Source organism: Hippopotamus amphibius, chromosome 7 (assembly GCF_030028045.1).
Source record: "Hippopotamus amphibius kiboko isolate mHipAmp2 chromosome 7, mHipAmp2.hap2, whole genome shotgun sequence".
In the NCBI taxonomy this organism is placed as follows: Eukaryota; Metazoa; Chordata; class Mammalia; order Artiodactyla; family Hippopotamidae; genus Hippopotamus; species Hippopotamus amphibius.
Window position 1 is genome coordinate 127,649,409 of NC_080192.1, and position 21,988 is coordinate 127,671,396.

The 21,988-nt window shown below is 43.9% G+C and overlaps 1 protein-coding gene across 2 annotated transcripts; it reads right to left on the reverse strand.

The window, feature by feature from the left end:
* Positions 1–33: 33 nt before the first annotated feature.
* NRBP1 (nuclear receptor binding protein 1) lies at positions 34–10,458 on the reverse strand. Of its 2 annotated transcripts, XM_057742449.1 has the most exons (18): positions 10,328–10,458; positions 7,284–7,516; positions 6,980–7,102; positions 6,687–6,788; positions 6,192–6,281; positions 5,998–6,038; positions 5,531–5,625; positions 3,952–4,035; positions 3,709–3,767; positions 3,450–3,548; positions 2,124–2,256; positions 1,820–1,925; positions 1,622–1,672; positions 1,387–1,522; positions 1,129–1,182; positions 977–1,040; positions 660–715; positions 34–581 (listed from the first exon to the last, which is right to left on the reverse strand). In XM_057742449.1, the coding sequence occupies exons 2-18, from the start codon at positions 7,491–7,493 to the stop codon at positions 477–479; spliced, it is 1,608 nt and encodes a 535-aa protein (XP_057598432.1). In that variant the 5' UTR covers positions 7,494–7,516; positions 10,328–10,458; the 3' UTR covers positions 34–476. The 2 variants fall into 2 exon arrangements, with proteins under 2 accessions (XP_057598432.1, XP_057598433.1); XM_057742450.1 differs by lacking the exon at positions 977–1,040.
* Positions 10,459–21,988: the final 11,530 nt, after the last annotated feature.

Here is a 21,988-nt window from a genome sequence, read left to right on the forward strand (position 1 = left end):
CACACACACACACACACACACACACCACGCGCGTAGCAAAAAGTAGACTTTTATTACAGCAGCAACTGAGGCGAATCAAATGGCCCCCCGGGGCCACCCCTGCAGCACCACCCTTCTCTCCCGCCCCGTCCGCCCCAGCGGGATTGTAGAACTCAGCTCCCAGCGCCCGTGGGCTTCCTTTCCACACAGGCTGGGCGGGAGCCAGCAGATCAGCTACTAGCCCCCAACTAGAAGGCGGCTGCTGAGAAGGCCCAGGCCCACGTCTGTGCAAAACAAGTAAACAAAGTGCAGAGGGATGGACGAGAAGGGGAGGGGTGGGGAGGGTGATGCTCAGAACCAGGGAGCCCCCAGGCCCTCCTGAATAATAAAGGAGAGCGGGGCTTCACAGGGTAATACTGACTGGGGGGAAGGGGCGGGAGGGCTGCAGCGCATTTCGTGACGGCCACAGCTCAGATCAGGGCCGCGCCCAGAGAGCTCTAAGAGGAGACGGTGACAGCGGCTGAGTTGAGGGTGCTGTTCCTGGCAAAATTGAACTTGTTCAGGGTCTCCTCCAGCAGAGAAGTCAGCCTGCTCTGGTCAGCCTAGAGGGGAAGAGCTCAGTGAGACGGGGGCGGGAGGAGAGTGGAGGCTGTGGGGGCGGCTGCAGGCAGAAACCTCACCTCACTAATGAAGCCCAGCTGCACCAGCTCAGCCGCCAACTCGGGGATGTTCTCATCTGAGGAGAAACAGGAGAGGCTGAGTACAGTGCGCAAGTGAGGGGCACAGAGGCCTTCCCATAGCCCCAGCCAGGTGACCATGGCTGGGAAAGAATGATACAAGCAAAACTGTCAGATCCACCCTCCAATGTTAGGGGCCAAGATACACATTCTATGTGAGTCAGTGTGTTACTGCCCTGTCACCTTCCCCACCTCTGAATGTGTTCCTCACAGATAAAGCTCACAGACTCTCCATCCTCTGAGGAAAAGGAGAGACTCACTTGGCATCAGGTCACAGCTCAGGTGCCGGTTCAGTTTGTCCTCCAGCTTCAGCAGAAGCGTCAGCTGGAGAATAGGACAGTTAGAAAATGAGGCTCCCCTCCCGGACCCCCCGCCCCCCCCAGCCCTATGCAGCCCTGGCCCTGAGCCTTACATGGTGTTTGACTCCCTCCTCCACTGACTCAATGTTGCACTGCATCAGCACCACCTAGGGAAAGGGGACAGAGAGGGTCACCAGAGTAGGGACCAGTGAGCAAAAAACCCCCAAGAGCTGGAAACCTTTCCAGCCCACAGGACATGGTGGCCAGGGAGCAGAAACACATTCTTTTCTCTAAAGGACAAAACCTTATTTGAGATGTCCTCTCTCCCTTCCATCATGACCAAAGAGAGAGCCACACCCACACAGCCCCACCTTGCGGGTCTCCACCTCAGCCGGTTCAGGCGTTGGAGTCTTGACAGATGGGGGCACCACAGGTGATGTCACCTCCTCCTGCTGCGGCTGCTGGGGCCGAGGCAGCCCAAAGGCTGTCAAGGGATAGATCCCATTCCTAAATGGAGATCAGGAAGGTCAGACAGGCTCTGTAGATGCCTTAGAACACCCACCCCTGCCTCCTCAAGGAAGCTTTTTTTTCTCATTCTTCTCTCACCTGACATCTTCAAGGAATTTATCCAATTCCAGAGCTGGTGACTGAGAGTACCTGGAAAAGAAAAGAGAAAGAAGATGAAAGGAAGGAAATGAGCAAAATAGCAGATTCAACCACTCCCAGAGAATAGACAGTTGACAGAAACCTCAGGGTGGGAGTCACCAATCTGTCCCTTTCAGAACCTCTCAGTTAGTTACTCACAAAGTTTGAACAGGTTCTCTTCCTGGTCCTGCAGGGATTTCAGCCAGTACAGCACTGGTATCCATGTTTTTGGTGATCTCCTCCAGAGCGTTCTCTGGGATCATGTCTGGAAGGCATGATGGAATGGGAAGTTATGGAAGGATAGTTCAGATTAATATCACAGAATGCACAGGGGTCCTGGGGGAGGGTGGGGGAGGGAGGGAAAGAATCCCTTTGGAAGTAGAAGAGGAAAGAGAACATGCCAGTGAGAGTTACAAGGCTCTAGACCGGAAAAAAAAATCCTAGGAAGGTCAAAAGGACTCACGCTGGTGTCCCACAATGCAGTGGGCAGCAAGGAGTTTGAGCGAGGGCACTTCAAACAGTGCTGGGTGGAATAGAAGTTCTCTGGCTGTTGGTCTGCGAGCGGGCTCTGACTGCAGGCACTTTTGAATGAACTCCTAGAAAAGGGAACAAGGGAGTGGAGCAGGCATCTGGCAAGCACCCTACTGTGTTCATCTTTCTCTCTCTCCTTCTATCTAGCACAAGGCTTTGTGCATAGGAGATGCTTGATACTGGCTGCTACATGTATTTGAAAGGACTTTGAAAACTATAAGGTATTATATGAAAAGTATCATTCACTGTCTTTCTGGTTTTAATTATTTTTCTGCTCCCCAACCACAAGCTTTTTTTCTTTACTGTTTAAACTTATGATTTTTTTCTTCCTTATTTTCTATCTCTCTGCTTTATTAGGCCACTCACTGCCCACCTTCCTCTCCAACCCTCACCAAATTTTCCTCTCTCTTCCCAAATTCACCCACTGTGGCCAACATCATCTACCATCTTTTTATTTCCCAAGCCTACTACCACAATTTCCTTTGTTTACTACATCATTAAATTCACTGGATTTCCCCATGCTTCCTCTAACCCCTAGTTTTCCATCTCCCATAGGTCCCATGACAATTAACCTGCTTTCCTCCTTTCAATCTGGAAAGCCAACAAAGCCACATACCTAATCTTGTACTTAAACATCCCACCCTGATGCTGCCTCACACTAGCCTCAAGATTTCCCACTAGTCTTCCTTCTTTTCTCTCCTGCTCCCTTTTACATGCATCTAATGAATTACAAACTAACCGTCATTTGTTTGTTTTTTAAACTAACCTTCTTATTTGGTTGGACCTTCCCGTCCAGACCCTACTTACTACAATCTATTTCCTGACTCATAACCCCTATACCCTTTAAATCTTAGCTCATTTATTTCAGGGAACTTTCACTAACTAAAACTTATAAATATAAAACCCCAAGTGACCGGTTTGAATAATTCAAACGCTTGATTTTGGTTGTCTGAGAGTGTATACCAATTACCTGAGGTAACCATCAAATGAGGTTGCCTTCACGTAGACACATGTAAGTTAACATACAACTTTTAGTTCCAATATTACCCATCTTAAACCCTTAATCTGAGTGAGAGAGAGAGAGGGAATGAATGTGTGTGCGTACCAAAAACACCTAGGGAAATATTCACTACTTCGCCTGCCCTTTCTGCTTTATGTTTTCTTGCTCTTAGAAGACAGCATATTCCCCGTAGGTAGAAGGAAGAAAAACTTGAAGACATTTCAAAGCCTATTGAAAAGTGACCCTGAAGATTCTTACCCTCTGTAACGGGTCTTCTAGAAGCTGAATGGCACTGCTGATGGCTTCCTGTGGCACATATGAGGACTCTCCATTGCCCTGAATCTCTAGCACTGCCATCTGCAGTGAGGGGGAATAAAAAAGTAAAACAGAGACCTAAGAACCTCAGTGCTCCCACAATCACTCCCTAGAGACCAGTACTTTACTTTTCAACCCTCCATTTCCGCTTCTATCTTCTAATTTGACCCCTTTCCACTACACACCCTTCTGGTCTCCTCACCTCCAGTGCACACATGCCAAAGGAGTAGATGTCCACTGCCGTTGTCACATTAGTGACTTCTAGGGAAAACAGAGAAGCTTTGGTGAATCAGAGAATCAGGACAGGGCATGGCAGAAGTGTCTTAAAACTTCTGCATGCCAGTAGAGAAGGACAGAAGTTTCAGTTATGTTACCTCTGATCCTCACGTTACAAAGTGGAAAACCTGGGGGATGGGCACAGGGCAGAGAAACTGGGATGCCTCACCTCCATATTCTGGTGCAAAGAAGTGGAGATTCTTCTGCTCTTCCCGACAAGTCTTCACATGATTGTTGATAGTGTCAGGAGCCACTGGGAGTAGGGGAGATACCCACAATTTGACCACCACCAACAAATCACAGCCTCACTCCAGAGAGAGGCCCCCAAAAGACAAACTCTCTCCTGAAGTCTCTAACCCTCAACAGGCACAAACCTATCCCTTTCCCTTCATGAACTCCAGACTAAATATGAATACCGCCTACCTCACCTTTCTCAGGTCTACCACTTCTCATCTAACTCAGCAGCAGCAAAGGTTCCACACTAAACTAACAGGTACACGGGGGGCTTTGGGCTGGCAAGAAGCAACACAGTCTAAGGAAAAACTCACTTGTGACCTGCTTACCTTCCCGAAAGCCCAGGTACATTCAACCCCTGATCACATGAAAACGTTTAGTCTAGTTCTTTCATCCACCCTGCAAACAGTGTAAAAACACTGGCAGTCGTGCCTAATCTGGAACAATTAAGAGACCTCAGAAACTTGGATGAAGATGGATAAGAAGGATTAACATACAACCAAGTAGACAGCCTCCTTCTTAGCCACCTTTACTGACTGAAACTCAAAATAGCTCAAAACTGAATCAATATTCTTAAATCAGTTTCACTTGTAATCCACCAAAATTTTTAGACCCCTGCTCTACCCTCTTATTCCTCAACACTGCCTGCCACAGGGCAGAACGAGGAACCAGGGCCGAGCCCAATTTGGACTCATTCGGATCATAAACAACGATTACAAGTCACAGAGGGTCTGGGAGCACAGTATGACTTAGGAAACTAGCCTGATGATGAGGGGGAGTAAGAATCCAGGACGTAAATGGCCAGCCAGGCAGAATCCACCGGAAATAAGCAGGTTATGGAAGGGCAAGCAGGCGGAGGGCTGGTAGGGCAGAAGCCAAGCAGGCATAATTAAGCAGGGGAACAGGCTTTGCTCCCACGACTGCATGCACTGGGCAGCCGCAAAGGGGAGCAGAGGAAGCATAAACAGTGCCCCAAGGAGGGCAGAGGGAGCTCTCACCATTAGCAAAAATCCTATGAAAGACTGTTGGGAACAGAGCAGCCCGTAAGCGGGAGGGAGGAAAACAGAGAAAAGTTGTGAGCGATGGAGCAGCCAAGCCCCAGACAAATGGACACACGAACAACACACAGACACGGCACACGGAAATGTTAAACACTGCACACATATACACAGCAAATGAAAGCACTCACAGCAGGCACAGCCTGGAACCTCCTTTGTTAGGGTCTGGCCCCAGGGGCTCAAATCAGACCTTACACCCAACTCTTGCCTTTCCCAACGTCCTATCAAGATCTCAGTATTAACCCATTTCCCTCCAAGAAGGAGCAAGATTAGACCCTACCCCTTCTCCACTAACTGACTGGCCTCTCCCTGTAAATCACCCCTGGTAAAGTCCTTTCTCTTATTACCAGCCCACACCTCAGAATTTTGCTCTGTTTTCCCCCATTCCTTTCATCTTACCCCCATGGTTCCCAAATTCCCGAGGCTCCCCTGCCCAGAACCTCTCCCTCCCCTCACCAGAGCCAATCTTGATGAGTCCGTTGTGCTGGATGAAGATGGTGTCACAGGTCAGGTTCCCATGGATGATGGGGGGGTCACAGGAGTGCAGGTAGCTGTGGGGGCACTGGGCTGTTAGAGGGGCCAGTGGGAAATTAGGGCAGGGGGAACCCAGGGGTTAAGAGGAGCAAGGGCCTGGTTTCCTGGTGGTCATCACAAAGATAATACCCACACTCTGAATCTCCATTATGCCTAATGAGTTAAATAGCTGGATAAGCACTAGGAGAAAGAGGTGGGAGACAGTATCGTGGCCAAGGCATTATGATGAACCCTTTAAAAGACCCATGGGGCCTAATCTTGAGAGTACATGACTCAAAGAAAGAGGGGAGAGGCAGAAAAGAACGGCAGAGTAGTGCCCTGAAATCTGTTTGTTGGAGGAACTAAATCAGGAATAAATACGGGAAAGACACTAACCAGATCCTACGTACCTTAGGGCAGAGAGGATTTGTGTGCACCAACGCTTCCAAGCCTGGAACAGAGTTTGATCCAAGGGTCAGCAGTAATCCCCTCTCTTAACCCTCCAACCAGTTCCTTCCATGCCTTCCTGATCAGCTTCATAATTAACATAATCTTTTTTAAACCTCCAAACCAGCCTAAAGCTTTGTCTGCTCTCCCTCCATACCTTTTCATTCATAGTCTTGTGGTTCTTTTTGGTCTTCTTCAGAAATTGCTTAAGACTCCCAGATGACATGTATTCTGTGATAAAAATGACCTGGAGAGGCAAAGCATCTTATAGTAGAAATAAATAAAATAAAAATAAAGCCTTATAGTAGAAATAATCCCTTATCTGGGTAACGCATATACAACATATACATAAAGTTTGGAAGCCTGGTGTTTTTGTTAATAAAGTTTCTCTCTTTTGTTCTTAGCATCACTTCCTTAGATTCAATACTGCGATGAAAATTACTGAGCAATATGAGCTGTGGGAAGGAAGAAATAAAAATTCACCCATTTCTGCCCCAACTATAACCAGACAAACCAGGTGGTAGTCACAGACCTACTCTCATCTCAACAGCAGCTGATTCCAGCTCTCTTTCAAAACTACCTTTTTCTGAATGGAAAATGAACAATAAATGTAGCTAGTCTCTTCGCAGTAAGCTGAGGAAAAAGTTCTTACCCTGGCCTTGTTCTCTTTAACGTCAGCCCAATACTTGTGAAACTTGACAATGTTGAGATGTTCCAACTGAATCAGATTATCAAACACAGCACGGACCTTTTCCTGGAAGCAGGGAGACATTGGGATAACAGGGTTCAGAAAGCATTATCATCCTAAAAAGCCATATCCTACCCCCTCCCCCAAAAATGATCTAACCCCAATGTTCTCTTCTCATAGTCGCTTCCCAACACCAATTCCTCCTTAACCCCAGTGTTCTAACATCCCACAGGCTGCATCCTTTCACCACTACTTACTTCCTGCAGCTTGTAGTTCTTGCGCTCAGAGAACTGTACCTCGTTCCACACAACCTCTACACCCTCCTCTGTATCCATTGCCAGGTATGCACTGTCAATACCTGGAACATTCCGCTGATTCACCTGAGAAGAAATTCAAATGAAAGGGAATTAAAGTTACCACATGAACTCTCTATTTTCATGCTCCAATCATCTTCTCCCAGCCTCTGAACTGTTAAAGTTTGGTCTGCCCCGTTGAGACTCTGCCTCTCCACTTCTTAAATCTTAGAATTCACTCTCAAGAGTAACATTACCACTGACTTACCTCTTCTCGCCTCTTCTGCCAACGCCCACAGGGTGACTCTTCCAAGATCTCAGATTCATCTTCACTTTCTTCTTCTTCCTCTGGGGAAGCAGCTGAGGTTGTGGAGGTCACAGGAGGTGACACCGACGTCAGGCCAGGAGCTGAGGATGAGGATTCTACCTTTGGGTCTGAGCCACTGCTGAGTACTGTCTGGGACTCCCCCTCCGACATGCTGGAACAAACTCAGGCCTGCACTGGTTGGCACAAGGGTGAGGGGAGAAGGCAGAGAGGGTTAGGAATGAGTCTATAAAGATTCCACCCTAATAACCTAATCTGGGGTTAAAGAGAAAATAAAACATATACCTCCCTTGTTTCTTTTAAATCCAAAATCAGAATTAGTCCTGTATGAACCCTAAATATTAACTAATCTCCTAGTCTAGAGGAGAGCTATCTTGGTTGAAGATGACTCACCCAGGTCAGTGACCAAATGAAGTATATCTTAAGCTTAAATAATATGCTGCCATGCTTAATTATGTTAATAGACATATTTTATCACTTTAAAAAAAAGACTCACCCAGGAGTGGCAAAGTCAAGATTTATGATAGTATAACCTGTGTTTAGTAAGGTCCACATGAACAGCAAAATCAGGGGCCTCATTCCTTCTCAGCAAATACTTAACCCAACAGTCCTCTCTTTGAATCCTCACCTACCTCTTGCACTGTGCCCAAGAACCAAGATACATGGGCACTATTCAGAACAGATGACCTCAGAACAGATGACCCCAGACCTCCAAATGTTCCACTGAACCAGCTCTAGAGCTAGAGCTGTAGTATTCTCAACCAACTTATCCAGCTAAAACCCTCAGCTGACTTATTCCACTTGAACTAACCTTGGCATCCACTATCCATCCCTCCTGTGCACAGAACGAGCCTGCCAGTCCACGATGAGGCTACCCTTGGGCCAGGTGACTGGCAGTGGTTAGTGATTTCATCCCTGATGACCTCACCTTCCCTGTGATGTGAGTGTGGCAAATGGGCAGGTATTGCTTAGCAACATTTTTTTTTCATTCACTCATTCAACAAACGTTTATTAAGCACTTACTGTGTGCCAAGCACTGAGCTAGATGCTTGAGATACAATAGTGAACAAAATAAATAAGATGGCCACACTCATAAAGTCACAAATTTAAGGCAGAGCTAAGACTTTACACTTCCAGTTTTCATTTCATTCACGTGGCTCAAAGACTCCATTCTCTGAGGCATTGGATCTGACATAGGTATTCCTTTCAAGTACAAATAACTCAAGACTCAGGTTATAGGAAAAAGCAATACATAATATAACATTTTATACTAAATAGTCTATAGTATTATACATGGACATGTCTAGCTAAAGAAAAAGAGTTCTCAAAAGCTAAATGTCACTAACTTCAGAGTCACAGGACAACCACTGAATGTTATCCCTTATCTCTGAGAACGAAGGCTGTGAAGGAACTGGAACCTGTGTGTGCTGGGCTCAAACAGGTGCTCTCCAGGATGAAAATGATATCCTGTAAAGTAGATTTGCTCCTGTAAGTCAGTTCAAAATACAGACGCTTCTGATCAACACCAACCTTTTGAAAAGTCCTCATCTCTTTTTAGAACTCAGATGCTCCCTTCTGCCCATCTCTGCCCCCAACCTAAGTAAATCTCCAAGTCAGGAAGTTTTTACTGGATGGCATTCCAGTAAAAATCAGAGGGCAACAAAAGCACTACAGTGAAAATCTAGCAAGATGTTATTTCACCTATGTTTTTTTCTCAGTCCTTGCCTATCATAGATTTCAATCAACCAGTCTTAGTAATCCACCTGAAAAGTAGCTAAAAAGATGGTAAGAAAGTTCATATGGGTTACTTTCTAGAGCAGCTTTATTTATAGAATGCATCCTGAAACTGAAGAGCTGAGTAAAGTTTCCAGCCTACGTTATAAGAAATACCAGTGGAATTCTAATACAGGAAGCCTGTAGCCAATGAGCTCTAAAGAAACTTCTGGACCCAGGGCACCACAAGAGACGCCATACCTTCATCAGTCATAGATGCTCTTCGAATGTGCCTGTCTTCTCCCTCCCCCAATCTCTCCCCTGTAGGCAAAACGAAGGCAATGCCCAAGATCCCCCCGTACTCCCCCTGCTGATGTGGACACCTTTGCAACACTGGGAGTTTCTGTCTCAGGATCGGTCGTTCAGAGGTTTAAATGAGATCACATACTGAAAAGGCCATTTACTCCCCTAAAGAGAATCTCCTCGCTGCCTCCAGCCACCCCGAATTGCATAGTGTTCACTCCCGAGCAATGCAGGTAAATCGTTGCAAAGTTTCTTTTCCGCAAAGTTTTTCATTTTTTGGACCGCAGCTTCTCAGCACTGCAATTTCTCAGCAACAGCTCGCAGGCCCCAGACCCGTCGCCCGCCCTCACCCTGAGCGGACCACAGAGGGCCTGAGACCTGCAGCACTGTCCAGTCAGATCTACAGCCAAGCTCCGGGAGGAATTTCACACTCCAACAGGTCGCCCCGCCCGCTGTCTCCGAGGGAGCGTCGGGCCCCGGGACGGGCCCTGCAGCGAGCGGCGGCCACCTCACCAAAGGCCAGCCCCGCAGCGCCGTCAGGGGCGCAGGCCACGCCCCCGCGCAGTCCGCGCGCCGGCCCCGCGAGCAGGCGCGGCCCCGACGCTGCGCTTCCGCAGGCCGCCGGGCCCGAGGCCGCCGCCCCCGCCCCCGCCGCCGGCCCCGCCTCTCGTCAGCCCGAGTTCGACGCGAACGCCGGGGGCCTCGCGCCCCGCGCCCGCAAAATTCCCGACGCCGCCACCGCCGCTCGGGGGCGGTCGGAGAGGGCCGGGCAGGGACTGTGGGGCCGAGGCAGCCCCTCGGCTCTGGCGGGCCGGGCCTTGGCCGCCGAGTGAGCAGGGCCGCCTCCAGACACCCGCCTGCGGGGGTCCTACCGTCCGGGCCGCGGAGGCCCTACCGTCCGGGCCGCGGAGGCCGATCCTTCCCTGCTCTAGCCGAAACCTTCCCTCCCCCTCAGTCCCCTCGGCGCTCACCTCCCGACTCCGCTCCCTGCAGCCTGCGCTTCAGCTCCAGCTCGGGTTCCGGGGCCCCGGATCAGAAAGACTCGCTCACAGCTGCGCTCCGCGGCGCAACCGAACTGCGGGCCCCGCCCTCGCGGCGTCCGGACCAACAGATGGGCGGTGCCGCACTGCCGTTGGGTTTCCATTGGGCAGGGAGGCCAGGGTGGGCGGTGCCCCGGACAGACCGTCGCTCGCAGAGGCAGTCTTCAACCCGGTCTCCTCCCCCCGAGCCTGTCCGGAGGAGACCTCTCGGAGGGTTCGGTGTGTTGGGTCTTCAGTGGGGCTCGTCTCTCTGTCCACCCCTCTGTCCGGTGCTGGTGCCCCCGATGATTCTGCTGGGCGACGGAAAGGCCTTCCTCCTCTTCTTGAAGGCGCCATGACAGTTCTAGTCCGACTGAAAGACAAAAGGAGCGAAAGACGTTGCCTCAATCCGAGAGGAGCGCTCACAATCCCAAGAACATTGTGAATTAACAACTGCTATAGAGAGTATTTGGGGGCGAGACTGCGCAGGACACCAATTCTTCAGAAAACTTTTTAAAAATTACTGGACAATTACTATTCGTAATTGGTTAGTACTGATGTTGGCCAAAACTTTGCAAGAGGTTTTCACAGATGTTATCTCTTTTGATTCTGATAAGAAATTGAAATTTTCATTCAATAATAGTTGCCAAATGGAAAAATACTGAATCAGAGGCATTGAGCTATATACCGAAACTTGGTAAGAACTAAATCTAGAATCCGAAACAGTGACGATTTATCAAAGAAGAAAAGATGTTTGTAAAGAATTTAGGTTGACCGCGAGGAAGTGAAAAGATGATGGATTGTGGGTGAGCCCACTGATCTTCAAAAACCAAACCCGGAGTCCAAAGGAAAGAAGTTAACTCTGCTCTTAGACACGTATTGTGGAGGGAGGAGGATGAATCTATCATCAGTACTTGGGAACGTCATAATCACCAAATTTCACTGCCTTTAAAGGGAATCTCCAATCCTATTTAACTGATAGAAGGCTATCTGGCAAAAGTCCTCTCATATTCCATCTCTTCATCTCAAAATTTCTAAAATCAAACTTTCATCGTTCTTGATTCTTCCACCTTTGAAAGAGAGGGCTCAAACACTCAGAAATCTGGACCTTGTTTTGGATTAAAAAGGCATTTGCCCACCAAATTTAGCATATGATTTCAGGGAGTTGAGGTTAAGAATCTTTCTTCTAATCTATCTCTTCACCATGCAGACTCCAAAGCAACTGAACACCTGGCCCATAAACATTAAGTATCAGTTGAGACTATTACAGTTTCCCATTCTCTTCTATCTGGTCTTAGTATCATCAACCTTTACCTTTCAACTAGCTCCTTTCAGATCTGCATAGGGGACCCATTGGCATCCTCAAGCTCTCTCCCTTTTTTTTTTTTTTTAAACTTTCTTTCGTGGTTTTTCGGGTTGTTGTTTGTTTGCGGGAGGGGGCGCGCCCTGTTTCCCCGTGTCCCCTGCAGTGGAAGCGCGGAAGTACCTTTTCATTAATGTTTAAAATGCTCAAGGGACGTTTTCTGGCGGTCCAGTGGTTAAGACTCTGCCCTTTCCTATGCAGGGGGCGGGTGTTCAAATCCTGATTGGGGAACTAGGATCCCACATGCTGCAGCCGTGTGGCAAAAAGAAAAAAAAGAAAAAAGAAAAAAAAAACCAAACGCTCAAATACTGCCTACATTTTCACCACATCATTTTTTATTATCTTTTTTCTGCTTAAAAAAAATACTTGTAGGGCTTCCTAGGTGGTGCAGTGGTTAAGAATCCGCCTGCCAATGCAGGGGACACCAGCTCGATCCCTACTCCAGGAAGATCCCACATGCTGCGGAGCAACTAAGCCCGTGTGCCACAATTATTGAGCCTGCGCTTTAGAGCCCAAGAGCCACAACTATTGAGCCCATGTGCCGCAACTACTGAAGCCCACGTGCCTAGAGCCCACGCTCCGCAACAAGAGAAGCCACAGCAATGAGGACCCAGTGCACCACAACAAAGAGTAGCTCCCACTTGCCGCAACTAGAGAAAGCCCACATGCAGCAACGAAGACCCAACACAGACAATAAAAATAAAAATAAATAATAAATTTATTAAAAAATATACTTGTAACAAATCAAACTATTTCAAAAATAACAGTATACTGCAACTTTATATAGCAGCTTGTATGTGCTATATTCTACTGTTTTAATTGCCTTATGTCATTGATTTTTTTTTTTATTTGTTTATTTGGCTGTGCTGCGTCTTAGTTGTGGCATGTGGAAATCTTTAGTTGAGGCAAGTGGGATCTAGTTCCATGACCAGGTATCGAACCCGGGCCCCCTGCAGTGGGAGTGTGGATTCATACCCTCTGGACTACCAGGGAAGTCCCTATGTCATTGATTGAATCCTAACAACAATCCTATGAATATTGTGAATTAACAATTGCTATAGAGAGTGAAAATCTCTTCTCTTACTTCACCAAAATAGTTGAGTTTGATGTGTATTTCTCCATATTTATTTTTTCTATGTATATATTAATATATGTGTATATAATTTAAAATAAAAGCAAGCTTATACCACAGTCTTTTTCAGTTTACTCTTTTCACTTTTTTCCACAGCAGCACGTATAGCACTACTTTAATTTTTTAACCACTGTAGAGTATTGCGTTATCCAAATGTGTCATTGTTTAATTAATAACTACCAGGGAACTTTGAGATTATTTCCAACATTATTTATTATAGATAAAGCTGTAATGAACATTCTGCTACATACAGCTTTGCCTACTTGTGAAAATGATTTTACTCATTCTTAAAAGGGGAATTGTTAAGTCAAAGACTAAGAACATTTTGAGTAGATATTGCCAAGTTGCTCTTCAAAAAGATATCAAGTAACTACCACAAAGAGTATGTCAGGGTTCCTGCTTCCCAACATCCTTACCAACATTGGATATTACCAGTCATTTCAACTTGGGAGATACATTAAGAAAAAAAAAAAGATAGCCTATTGTTCTAATTCACATATATTTAATTATTAGTGAAGTTAAACATCCTTTTTTAAAAAAGAATTTTTGAACAGTTTTACATTTACAACAAAATTGAGAGGAAGTTGCAGAGATTTCCCACATACCCCAGAGCCCACATTTGCACAGCCTCCCCCATTATCAAATCAGCAGAATGGTATATATTTTATTGAGGATGAATCTACATTGACCCATCATAATCACACAAGTCCATAGTTTACCTTAAGGTTCTTGGTGTTGTACATTCTATGGGTTTGGATAAATGTATAATGGCATATATCCATCATTATGATATCATACAGAGTGTTTTTATTGCCCTAAAAATCCTCTGTGTTCTGCCTACCCATCCCTGGCAACGACTAATCTTGTTATTGTCGCCATAGTTTTGCCTATTCCAGAATGTCATATAGTTGGAATCACACAGTATTGACTTCTTTCACTTAGTAATATGCCTTTGTTTCCTCCATGTCTTTTTTATAGCTTGATAGAGCATTTCATTTTAGTGCTAAATAATAGTCTATTGTCTGAATGTACCACAGTTTATTTATCCATTTACCTATTGAAAGATATCTTGGTTGCTTCCAAGTTCTGGCAATCATGAATAAAGCTCCTGTATACATCCATGTGCAGGTTTTTGTGCAGATATAGGTTTTCATCTACCTTGGGTAAATACCAAGGAGTGCAATTTGTGGATCGTTCATTAAGAGTATGTTTAGTTTTATAAGAAACCACCAGTCTTCCAAAGTGGTTGTACCATTTTGCACTTCCACCAGCAATGTATGTGAGTTCCTGTTACTCCACATTCTGACCAGTATTTGTCTTTTTTTCCATTTTTGGCCATTCTAATAGTTGTGTAGTCATATCTCATTATTCTAATTTTCATTTCCCTGGTGACATATGATGTGGAGTATCTTTTCACATGCTTATTTGCCATCTGTACATTTTCTTTGCTAAGGTGTCTGTTAAGGTCTTTGGCCCATTTTTTTTTAATATTTTATTTTTTTAATTTATTTATTGGCTGCATTGCGTCTTTGTTGCTGCACGTGGACTTTTTCTAGTTGAGGCGAGTGGGGGCTACTCTTCATTGCGGTGCATGGGCTCCTCATTTTGGTGGCTTCTCTTGTTGCAGAGCATGGGCTCTAGGCGCATGCAGGCTTCAGTGGTTGCGGCATGTGGGCTCAGTAGTTGTAGCTCATGGGCTTAGTTGCTCCACGGCATGTGGAATCTTCCTGGACCAGGGCTTGAACCCATGTCCCCTGCATTGGCAGGTGGATTCTTAACCACTGCACCACCTAGGAAGTCCCTGGCCCTTTTTTTAATTTGATTGTTTTCTTATTGTTGAGTTTCAAGGGTTTTTTATGTATTTTTAATAACAGTCCTTTATTATACATCTTTACCAAGTATTTTCTCCCAGTTTGTGTTGTCTTCTTATTCTCTTGACATTGCCTTTCACAGAGCAGGAGTTTTTTAATTTTACTGAATTTCAGCTTATCAATTATTTCTTTTATGAATCATGTCTTTGATGTTTCATCTAAAAAGGCATCATCATACCCAAGGCCATCTAGATTTTCTCCTACATTATCTTCTAGGAGTTTTATAGTTTCAGATTTCACATTTAGGTCTATGATCCATTGTGAGTTAATTTTTGTGAAGTGTATACAGTCTGTGTCTAGAGTCATTTTTTTCTTTTGCATGTGGATGTCTGGTTGCTCCAATACCATTGTTTTCATATGCTTGCTGACCAATTGCATTTCCTCTTCAGTTTCTTGCTTGTACATGTTCTTTGCATACTTTTAACTGGGTTGATCATCTTTTTCTTGTTGGCTTGTAAGAGCTCTTTGTATATTAGGAAAATCCCATTGTCTTCCCAGTTTCCTACAATGTGAATCCCATCCTATCTGTATCTCTACTGAAACTTTACACTCAGTTCATTATAAACCTCTATTCCAAAAGCTCTTTCTCATTTCTCATTCTCCATGACCTATTCAGTATTTGGGACCACTGAACAGTATGTTCTTAAAACTTTCATAATACTAATTTATTTCATTTCTCTCTCAATTTCTAATTCTAATTTTTTCTCCTTTACTTTCTGTTCTTCCCTCCTAATTTTGTTTTTTTTTTTCAGCTGCACTATGTGGCTTGTGGGTTCTTAGTTCCCTAATGAGTGATTGAACCTCGGCCCCGGCAGTGAGAGCACTGAGTCCTAACCACTGAACTGCCAGGAAATTCCCCCCTCCTAACTATTAATTTGCCTGTCAATGTGTCCAAAGTTATATTCTTTGTTCTCTCTACACCATCCATTAGAAAATATGTCCATTGATGATCTTCCAATACATCACAAGGATGACAGTTGTAATTATCTCTAGCACTTCTTGCCCAAGCTCCAAGATAATATTGGATGCTCCACTGTCACTTCAAACTTAATTTGCCTAAAGATTTTCATTTCAGGTTAGTAATCCACCTCAATAACTAATTTATTGGGACTAGAAACCAGATGGCTGGGTGACAGAGTGGGAGGGAAACTTCTTGTATGCCCATTGATGCCTTTTGAACTTTGTGCCATATATGTGTATTTTTTATTCAAAAAAGAAACAATATTTAACAAAGAAACAATTTATTAAATAATTGTAGGATAAAGAAAGGCAATGCTTTTAGACTATCCATATCTATAAGACTAATTCTAAGCTTTCCAAGTGACCTCATCTCCTAAGTGGATTATGGCTTGGGTTGTGACATGCTGCCTGCACAACTCCATACAGTTATTAAAAATCATCAAATTAACAGTGAGTTAATCTTATGATGTGAAAATCATACCTCAATAAAACTGTCCAGAATCTTTCAGATCTTGGTTTCCATAGATCATGGCAATTAGAAAGTCAGCTGGGTTTCTGCTCAAAGCTTTGCTTCCTCATTGTGCAACTCACTAGTCATGCCTCCAAGCTGATCATTCTTCTAGGTATGTGATGTGGATTCTTTCTTCCAAAGAGCCTCTTTTCAGAATAAAGGCATAATCAAAGGAACGAAAATGTTACTTTGGCTCAAGCTTGGCACTTACATTTCTATAAGACCTCTAACTAAGAGAAACCTAGATTTCATGATAATTGTGAATCATCTGAGGTGCTTTAAAACATACACCTTGGGCTTCCCTGGTGGCGCAGTGGTTAAGAATCTGCCTGCCAATGCACACCAGGAAGATCCCACATACTTCAGAGCAACTAAGCCCATGCACCACAACTACTGAGCCTATGCTCTAGAGCCTGTGAGCCACAACTACTGAGCCCATGTGCTGCAACTACTGAAGCCCACACACCTAGAGCCCGTGCTCCACGATAAGAGAAGCCACCGCAATGAGAAACCCTCACACCTCAGTGAAGAGTAGCCCCCACTTGCCACAGCTAGAGAAAGCGGTGCACAGCAACAGAGACCCAAAAATAAATTAAATAAATAAATAAATAAATAATAAAATAAAATAAATCTTTAAAAAGAAAACAAAAAACGAAAAAACATACACCTTCCTAGGACCCTACCTGGATCAAGTGAATCTGAATCTGGGGGATGGGAAGGACTTGAATATCTGTATGCCTAAGAATCTGCCCAGGTGATTCTGATGCAGGTAGCCTGGCTTATCATTAGGCTGAAGGGTGGTAACCTTCATCCTAGCTCAAGCTTATTCCTGTCCAGGAATGATTCCTTGAGACATTGCCTCATAACTTAGGCCTCTGAGGTTCGTTATTTAAGTTATGAAATGGGAACATGATTTAGCTCTACATCTCTGCGTCATGTCATAAGAAATTGAGTCAACTTCTAAAATAAACATAATAGATAAATAGAGGCAGTGAGAAATTAAGGGAAAAAAGACAGCTCATCTAAATTAAGAATTCATGTGTGATTATTAGATTTCCACAACTGTATTCAATTATGTTCAAATCAAATTTATTTATTATTTATTTTGCTCTGTGTTTTACTGGCATAGAGGTAATACCTATTTTATTTCACAGGGATGTTGTGAGTTTAAAATAATTATCAGGTCATCCCACAGCTTTTTCTGGGCTAAAACCCCTAATGTAAACCTTTTCTTTGTTTTCATATATTTAATTTATCTTTGTTGTAGAAATAGAGAGAACTTTCCTAAATCTAAAATTATTTCCTGAAAAAACATAGATTCAGACTTTAAGGAAAGGCCTTTGGAGGTCCCTTTTAGCACTAGTTGTTTAAGATTTCATTATTTCACAGCTCACAGCCAGGCTGGAATCAGAGAACAAAATTCAGTTTAACTAAACAAATATTTATTGACGTGTAAGAGAACCTGCCAGGTGCCTTCCTAGGCAGACTAATGAATAAGACAAATTTCCTGTCCTTAAAGAGTTCATATTTATTTAGGAAGATATCTGTGTAAACAAAAAAGTGACAATACTTAACAAGTACAACAGAAATATGTATAAAGTTCCATAGGCTGAATAGAGAAGGACCTGATCAACTTCATAGAAGAAGGATACAGGGGAAGCTGTGGAAGGCTGAATAATGGCCTCAAAGATACCCATGTCCTAATCCCTGGAAATTGTGAATGTCACCTCATATGGCAAAAGGTATTTTACAGATGCGATTAAATTAAACATTTTGAGATGGAGATACTATCCTGGATTCTCAGGATAGGCCCTAAATGTAATCACAAGTGCCTATGAAACGGAGACAGAGGGAAATTTGACTACAGAAGAGAAAGAAATGTAACCACAGAAGCAAGAGATTGTAGTTATGGCAAGGAATGCAAGCAGCCTCCAGAGGCTAGAAAAGGAAAGGAAATGGATTCTTCCCTAGAGCCCCTAGAAGGAACCAGGACTGCTGACACCTTAACTTTAAACCAGTGAAACCAGTTTCAGACATCTGGCCTCCAGAACTGTAAGAGAATAAATTTGCGGGTTCCTTTTTTTTTTTTTTTAAACTCTTGCAGGTTTTTTTGTTGTTGTCGTTATTTATTTATTTATTGGCTTCATTGGTCATCATTGCTGCACATGGGCTTTCTCTAGTTGCAGCAAGTGGGGGCTACTCTTCATTGTGGTGCATGGGCTTCTCAGTGCAGTGGCTCTCGTTGCAGAGCACAGGCTCTAGGCACGCACACTTCAGTAGTTGTGGCTTGCGGGCTCTAGAACACAGTCTCAGTAATTGTGGCACACAGGCTTAGTTGCTCTGTGGCATGTGGGATCTTCCCAGCCCAGGGATCGAACCCATGTCCCCTGCATTGGCATGTGGATTCTTAACCACTGTGCCACCAGGGAAGTCCAATTTGTGGGGTTTTAAGCCACCAAGTTTGTGGTAACTTATTACAACAGCCATAGGAAACTAGTACGTAAAGTTTCCCAGAGAACAAAACTGATGTCTGCCTGACCCAGGTTTTAAACTTTGAATAGGAATGTTACGGGAGAGAAGAACAGTTCGGAGAAGACTAAACTCTCCTTTTCTCTGACTCTTCAGTCTCAAAGATAGGAAGCTGGAGTGTAAAACTTATGATTTTCCACCCCAAGTTTTGTGACATATGCCTCATTTTTTAGCAGTAAGAGTTGAAGATTTCTAACATAGGTGTTATTTTTCATCTCTGGCTTTTCAGTTTGAATTTAAATCTTTGTTTTTACAAAGTTTCTTACATCTGGGAGAGAAGAGACTCTCTAGGAAAAACATAAAAGAGGAAATGAAAAAAACTAGAGAGTCTGATAGGGACACTTTATTATTGGAGAAAGCTTGGGAAGAAAGTGACAAAACACTCTCCAAAAACAAGTGAAGAACTCCTTGCCTGATTTGTTTGGGATTAAGAGAAACAGGATAGTGAAAATAAAATGTTAGTAAGAGCTCTAAACTGGGTATAACCGAAGAGAGAATAATTACTCAGAATGCAGCACAGAGACACAAGGATATATATAGTTATGAGAGAGGGAGGATAGATGGAGAACCCCAACATGTATAATAAGGGTTCTAGAAGAAAATACACAGAATGATGGTGAAACAGTGTTTGAAAATGTAAGAGTTAACATTTTAAGTATTGATGAAAGATATTAGTCACCAAATTTTAAAAATAAGCTTTTAATACTAATAAAATTAGCACATGCTGAGGCACATTATAGGAATATTGACGCAACATTGAGGATAAAAAGAAAACGTAAAAAGCTACTAGAGATGAGAGGAAAAAAACCAAAACAAAACAGATTACCTCTGAAATAACAGTGAAGACTTCCCTATAAACTTAGAACTTTATCCCCAGCAAAAATATCATTAAAGAGTGAGGGCAAAGTACATTTTGATATGCCAGAAACAAATAAGAAATTTTTTTTAAACCACCCATACAGTCTCACTGAAAAACATATTTATAAATGACAATTTATAAAACGGCTTGGGAAAACTTCCATTTCTGGCCATGATGGTATAGTAGGGTCCACGTTTACCCTCCTGCCTAAATCATCTAGAAAACTGGGCAAAATATACGAAGTAACAGTTTTCAGACATTGGACAACAGGCAGCACAGGATAGTGATTCCTGAAAGAAGGGAAACAAATGAAGGGAATCCTATGAGTACCCCGGCATACAGCCTAGAAAGAGTTTCCAGGCCACTCTGTAGAAAGAGGAAACCGAAATAGAGCCTGACAATCTCACTGCATTGGGAAGACAGAGTTTGGAGTTCAGGGAGGCTGAAGTAGCTAACATTTTGAGGGAAGAGTTCCAGAAAGGATGGAGATACACACAGACAGAACTATGGGGCTCTGTGGAAAGATCCTCTCAAGATCTTGGTTAAACTCAAGATCATGATGAAACTATCAAGATCATGATGAAACTATCAAGGTTGAGGAAAGAACCATTTGAGAGGATGAGTTGGAACAATCTTCCAATGGAGAGAAAACCATTTTGGTGGACAGGGTACCTGCCAGGTTTCCTACTACTGCTGTTTGCTCTTTACAAATCATAGACCCAAGAGATTACAAATGTGAGGTCATTTGTTACTTTTTTTTTTTTAATATTTATTTATTTGGTTGTGCCGGGTCTTAGTTGCAGCAGGCAGGCTCCTTAGTTGTGGCACGCCAGCTCCTTAGTTGTGGCATGCATGTGGGATCTAGTTCCCTGACCAGGAATCAAACCTGGGCCCCCTGCATTGGGAGCTTGGAGTCTTAACCACTGCACTACCAGGGAAGTCCGAATTTTTTACTTTGAATGTGAACCTCAGTTAAGAACTTTTGCCATCGTGACTACAAGAACCAGCAGGATTTTTCTAAGTAACATTCTGGTTCTCCTGGGCCAATCTGTCAGATTCAACTTGTGTGTCCTCAGTTCTCAGCAGCCAATAGAGCAAAGGAGTTCTCTTACTAAAGGATTTTGAGGAATCTCTAAGGAATGGTTGTGTTCCACAGATCCATCCTGAAAATTACTATCACTTTTGCCAGCTGTCCCTGCTTCAAACCACTGCAGCTCTTGAAATTTGCCACCACCTCCTTCAGGCTCCCTATATGGCCCCATCTCCATGGACATAGATCTCCTCCTTAATTTCCCAAAGCTCAGTTCAGTCCAGGCTATTTAACAAGACAAAGGGACTTCCCTGGTCTTCCAGTGGTTAAGACTCTGCATCCCCAATGTAGGAGGCACAGGTTCAATCCCTGGTCTAGGAACTAAGATCCCACATGCTGCATTGTGCAGCGAAAACTAAAACAAACAAAAAACAAACAAATAAACAATAACAACAACAAAAAACAAGACACAGAGGCACAGGCTTGAAAAACAAAGAGCAGCCCATGACTGCCACTAGAAGTGGCTATTCTTCAGGTTCCCGATAAGGCAGAGCCAGCTCTGCCTACCCATTTTCCCCAACAGGAATCTCCAGACTGTGCCACATCTTGGAGTCTTAATGCCAGCAACAGGCATGTGTCCAAAGAGAATCTTTCTTTTCCAGTTCAAGGCCTGCTTATTTTCACTCTAGAACATCTCACTGAAGGACTATCCTTTTCCTTAAGGGGAAAAACTCACCGCCACCTTGGCCTGGTTGATGCAATCCCAGGAATCATGGACACTTTCCAGGCTTCAGATAATCTGGCTCTAACACTACTCTGTAAGATACCAGTTGTTCAGATCTGTGTGCGGTATGGAGAAAAGACTGGCACACTCCTCAGGGTGGCTCCAGTTCTGTGATCATCTGTGAACAAACACTTGGATAAAAACAAACGTTCGTCTCCTAATATGGATTTCAAGAAACATTCCAGCTATATTCTCATTTAGGCGGAAAAACAGATCTCTCTCTTCAAGGGCACAATCCTGTGAAAAACACAATTTATAATACTAATAAATAAATTAACCCCAGCATCTCAGTCTGAAAAATCTGGATTTTGGTTAATGGTCATTTCATGATTTTCTTTAGGATAAAGGTGGCTATTTGCTCTATGTATGCGTAGTGGGCCCATCCTGGTGATTTTCCTAAGTTAAGGGAGACTGCTTCAAAATGAATTTACATCTTGCCTTCTAGAAATATAAAACTGCAACTGTGAAATATAACACTTCTCTGACTTTAAAAAATGCTTCATTTATTGGGCACCCTTTAAAACTTATGAGTGCAAAGAGGAGTATGAGCTAGACCAGAACCTCAGAAATGGAC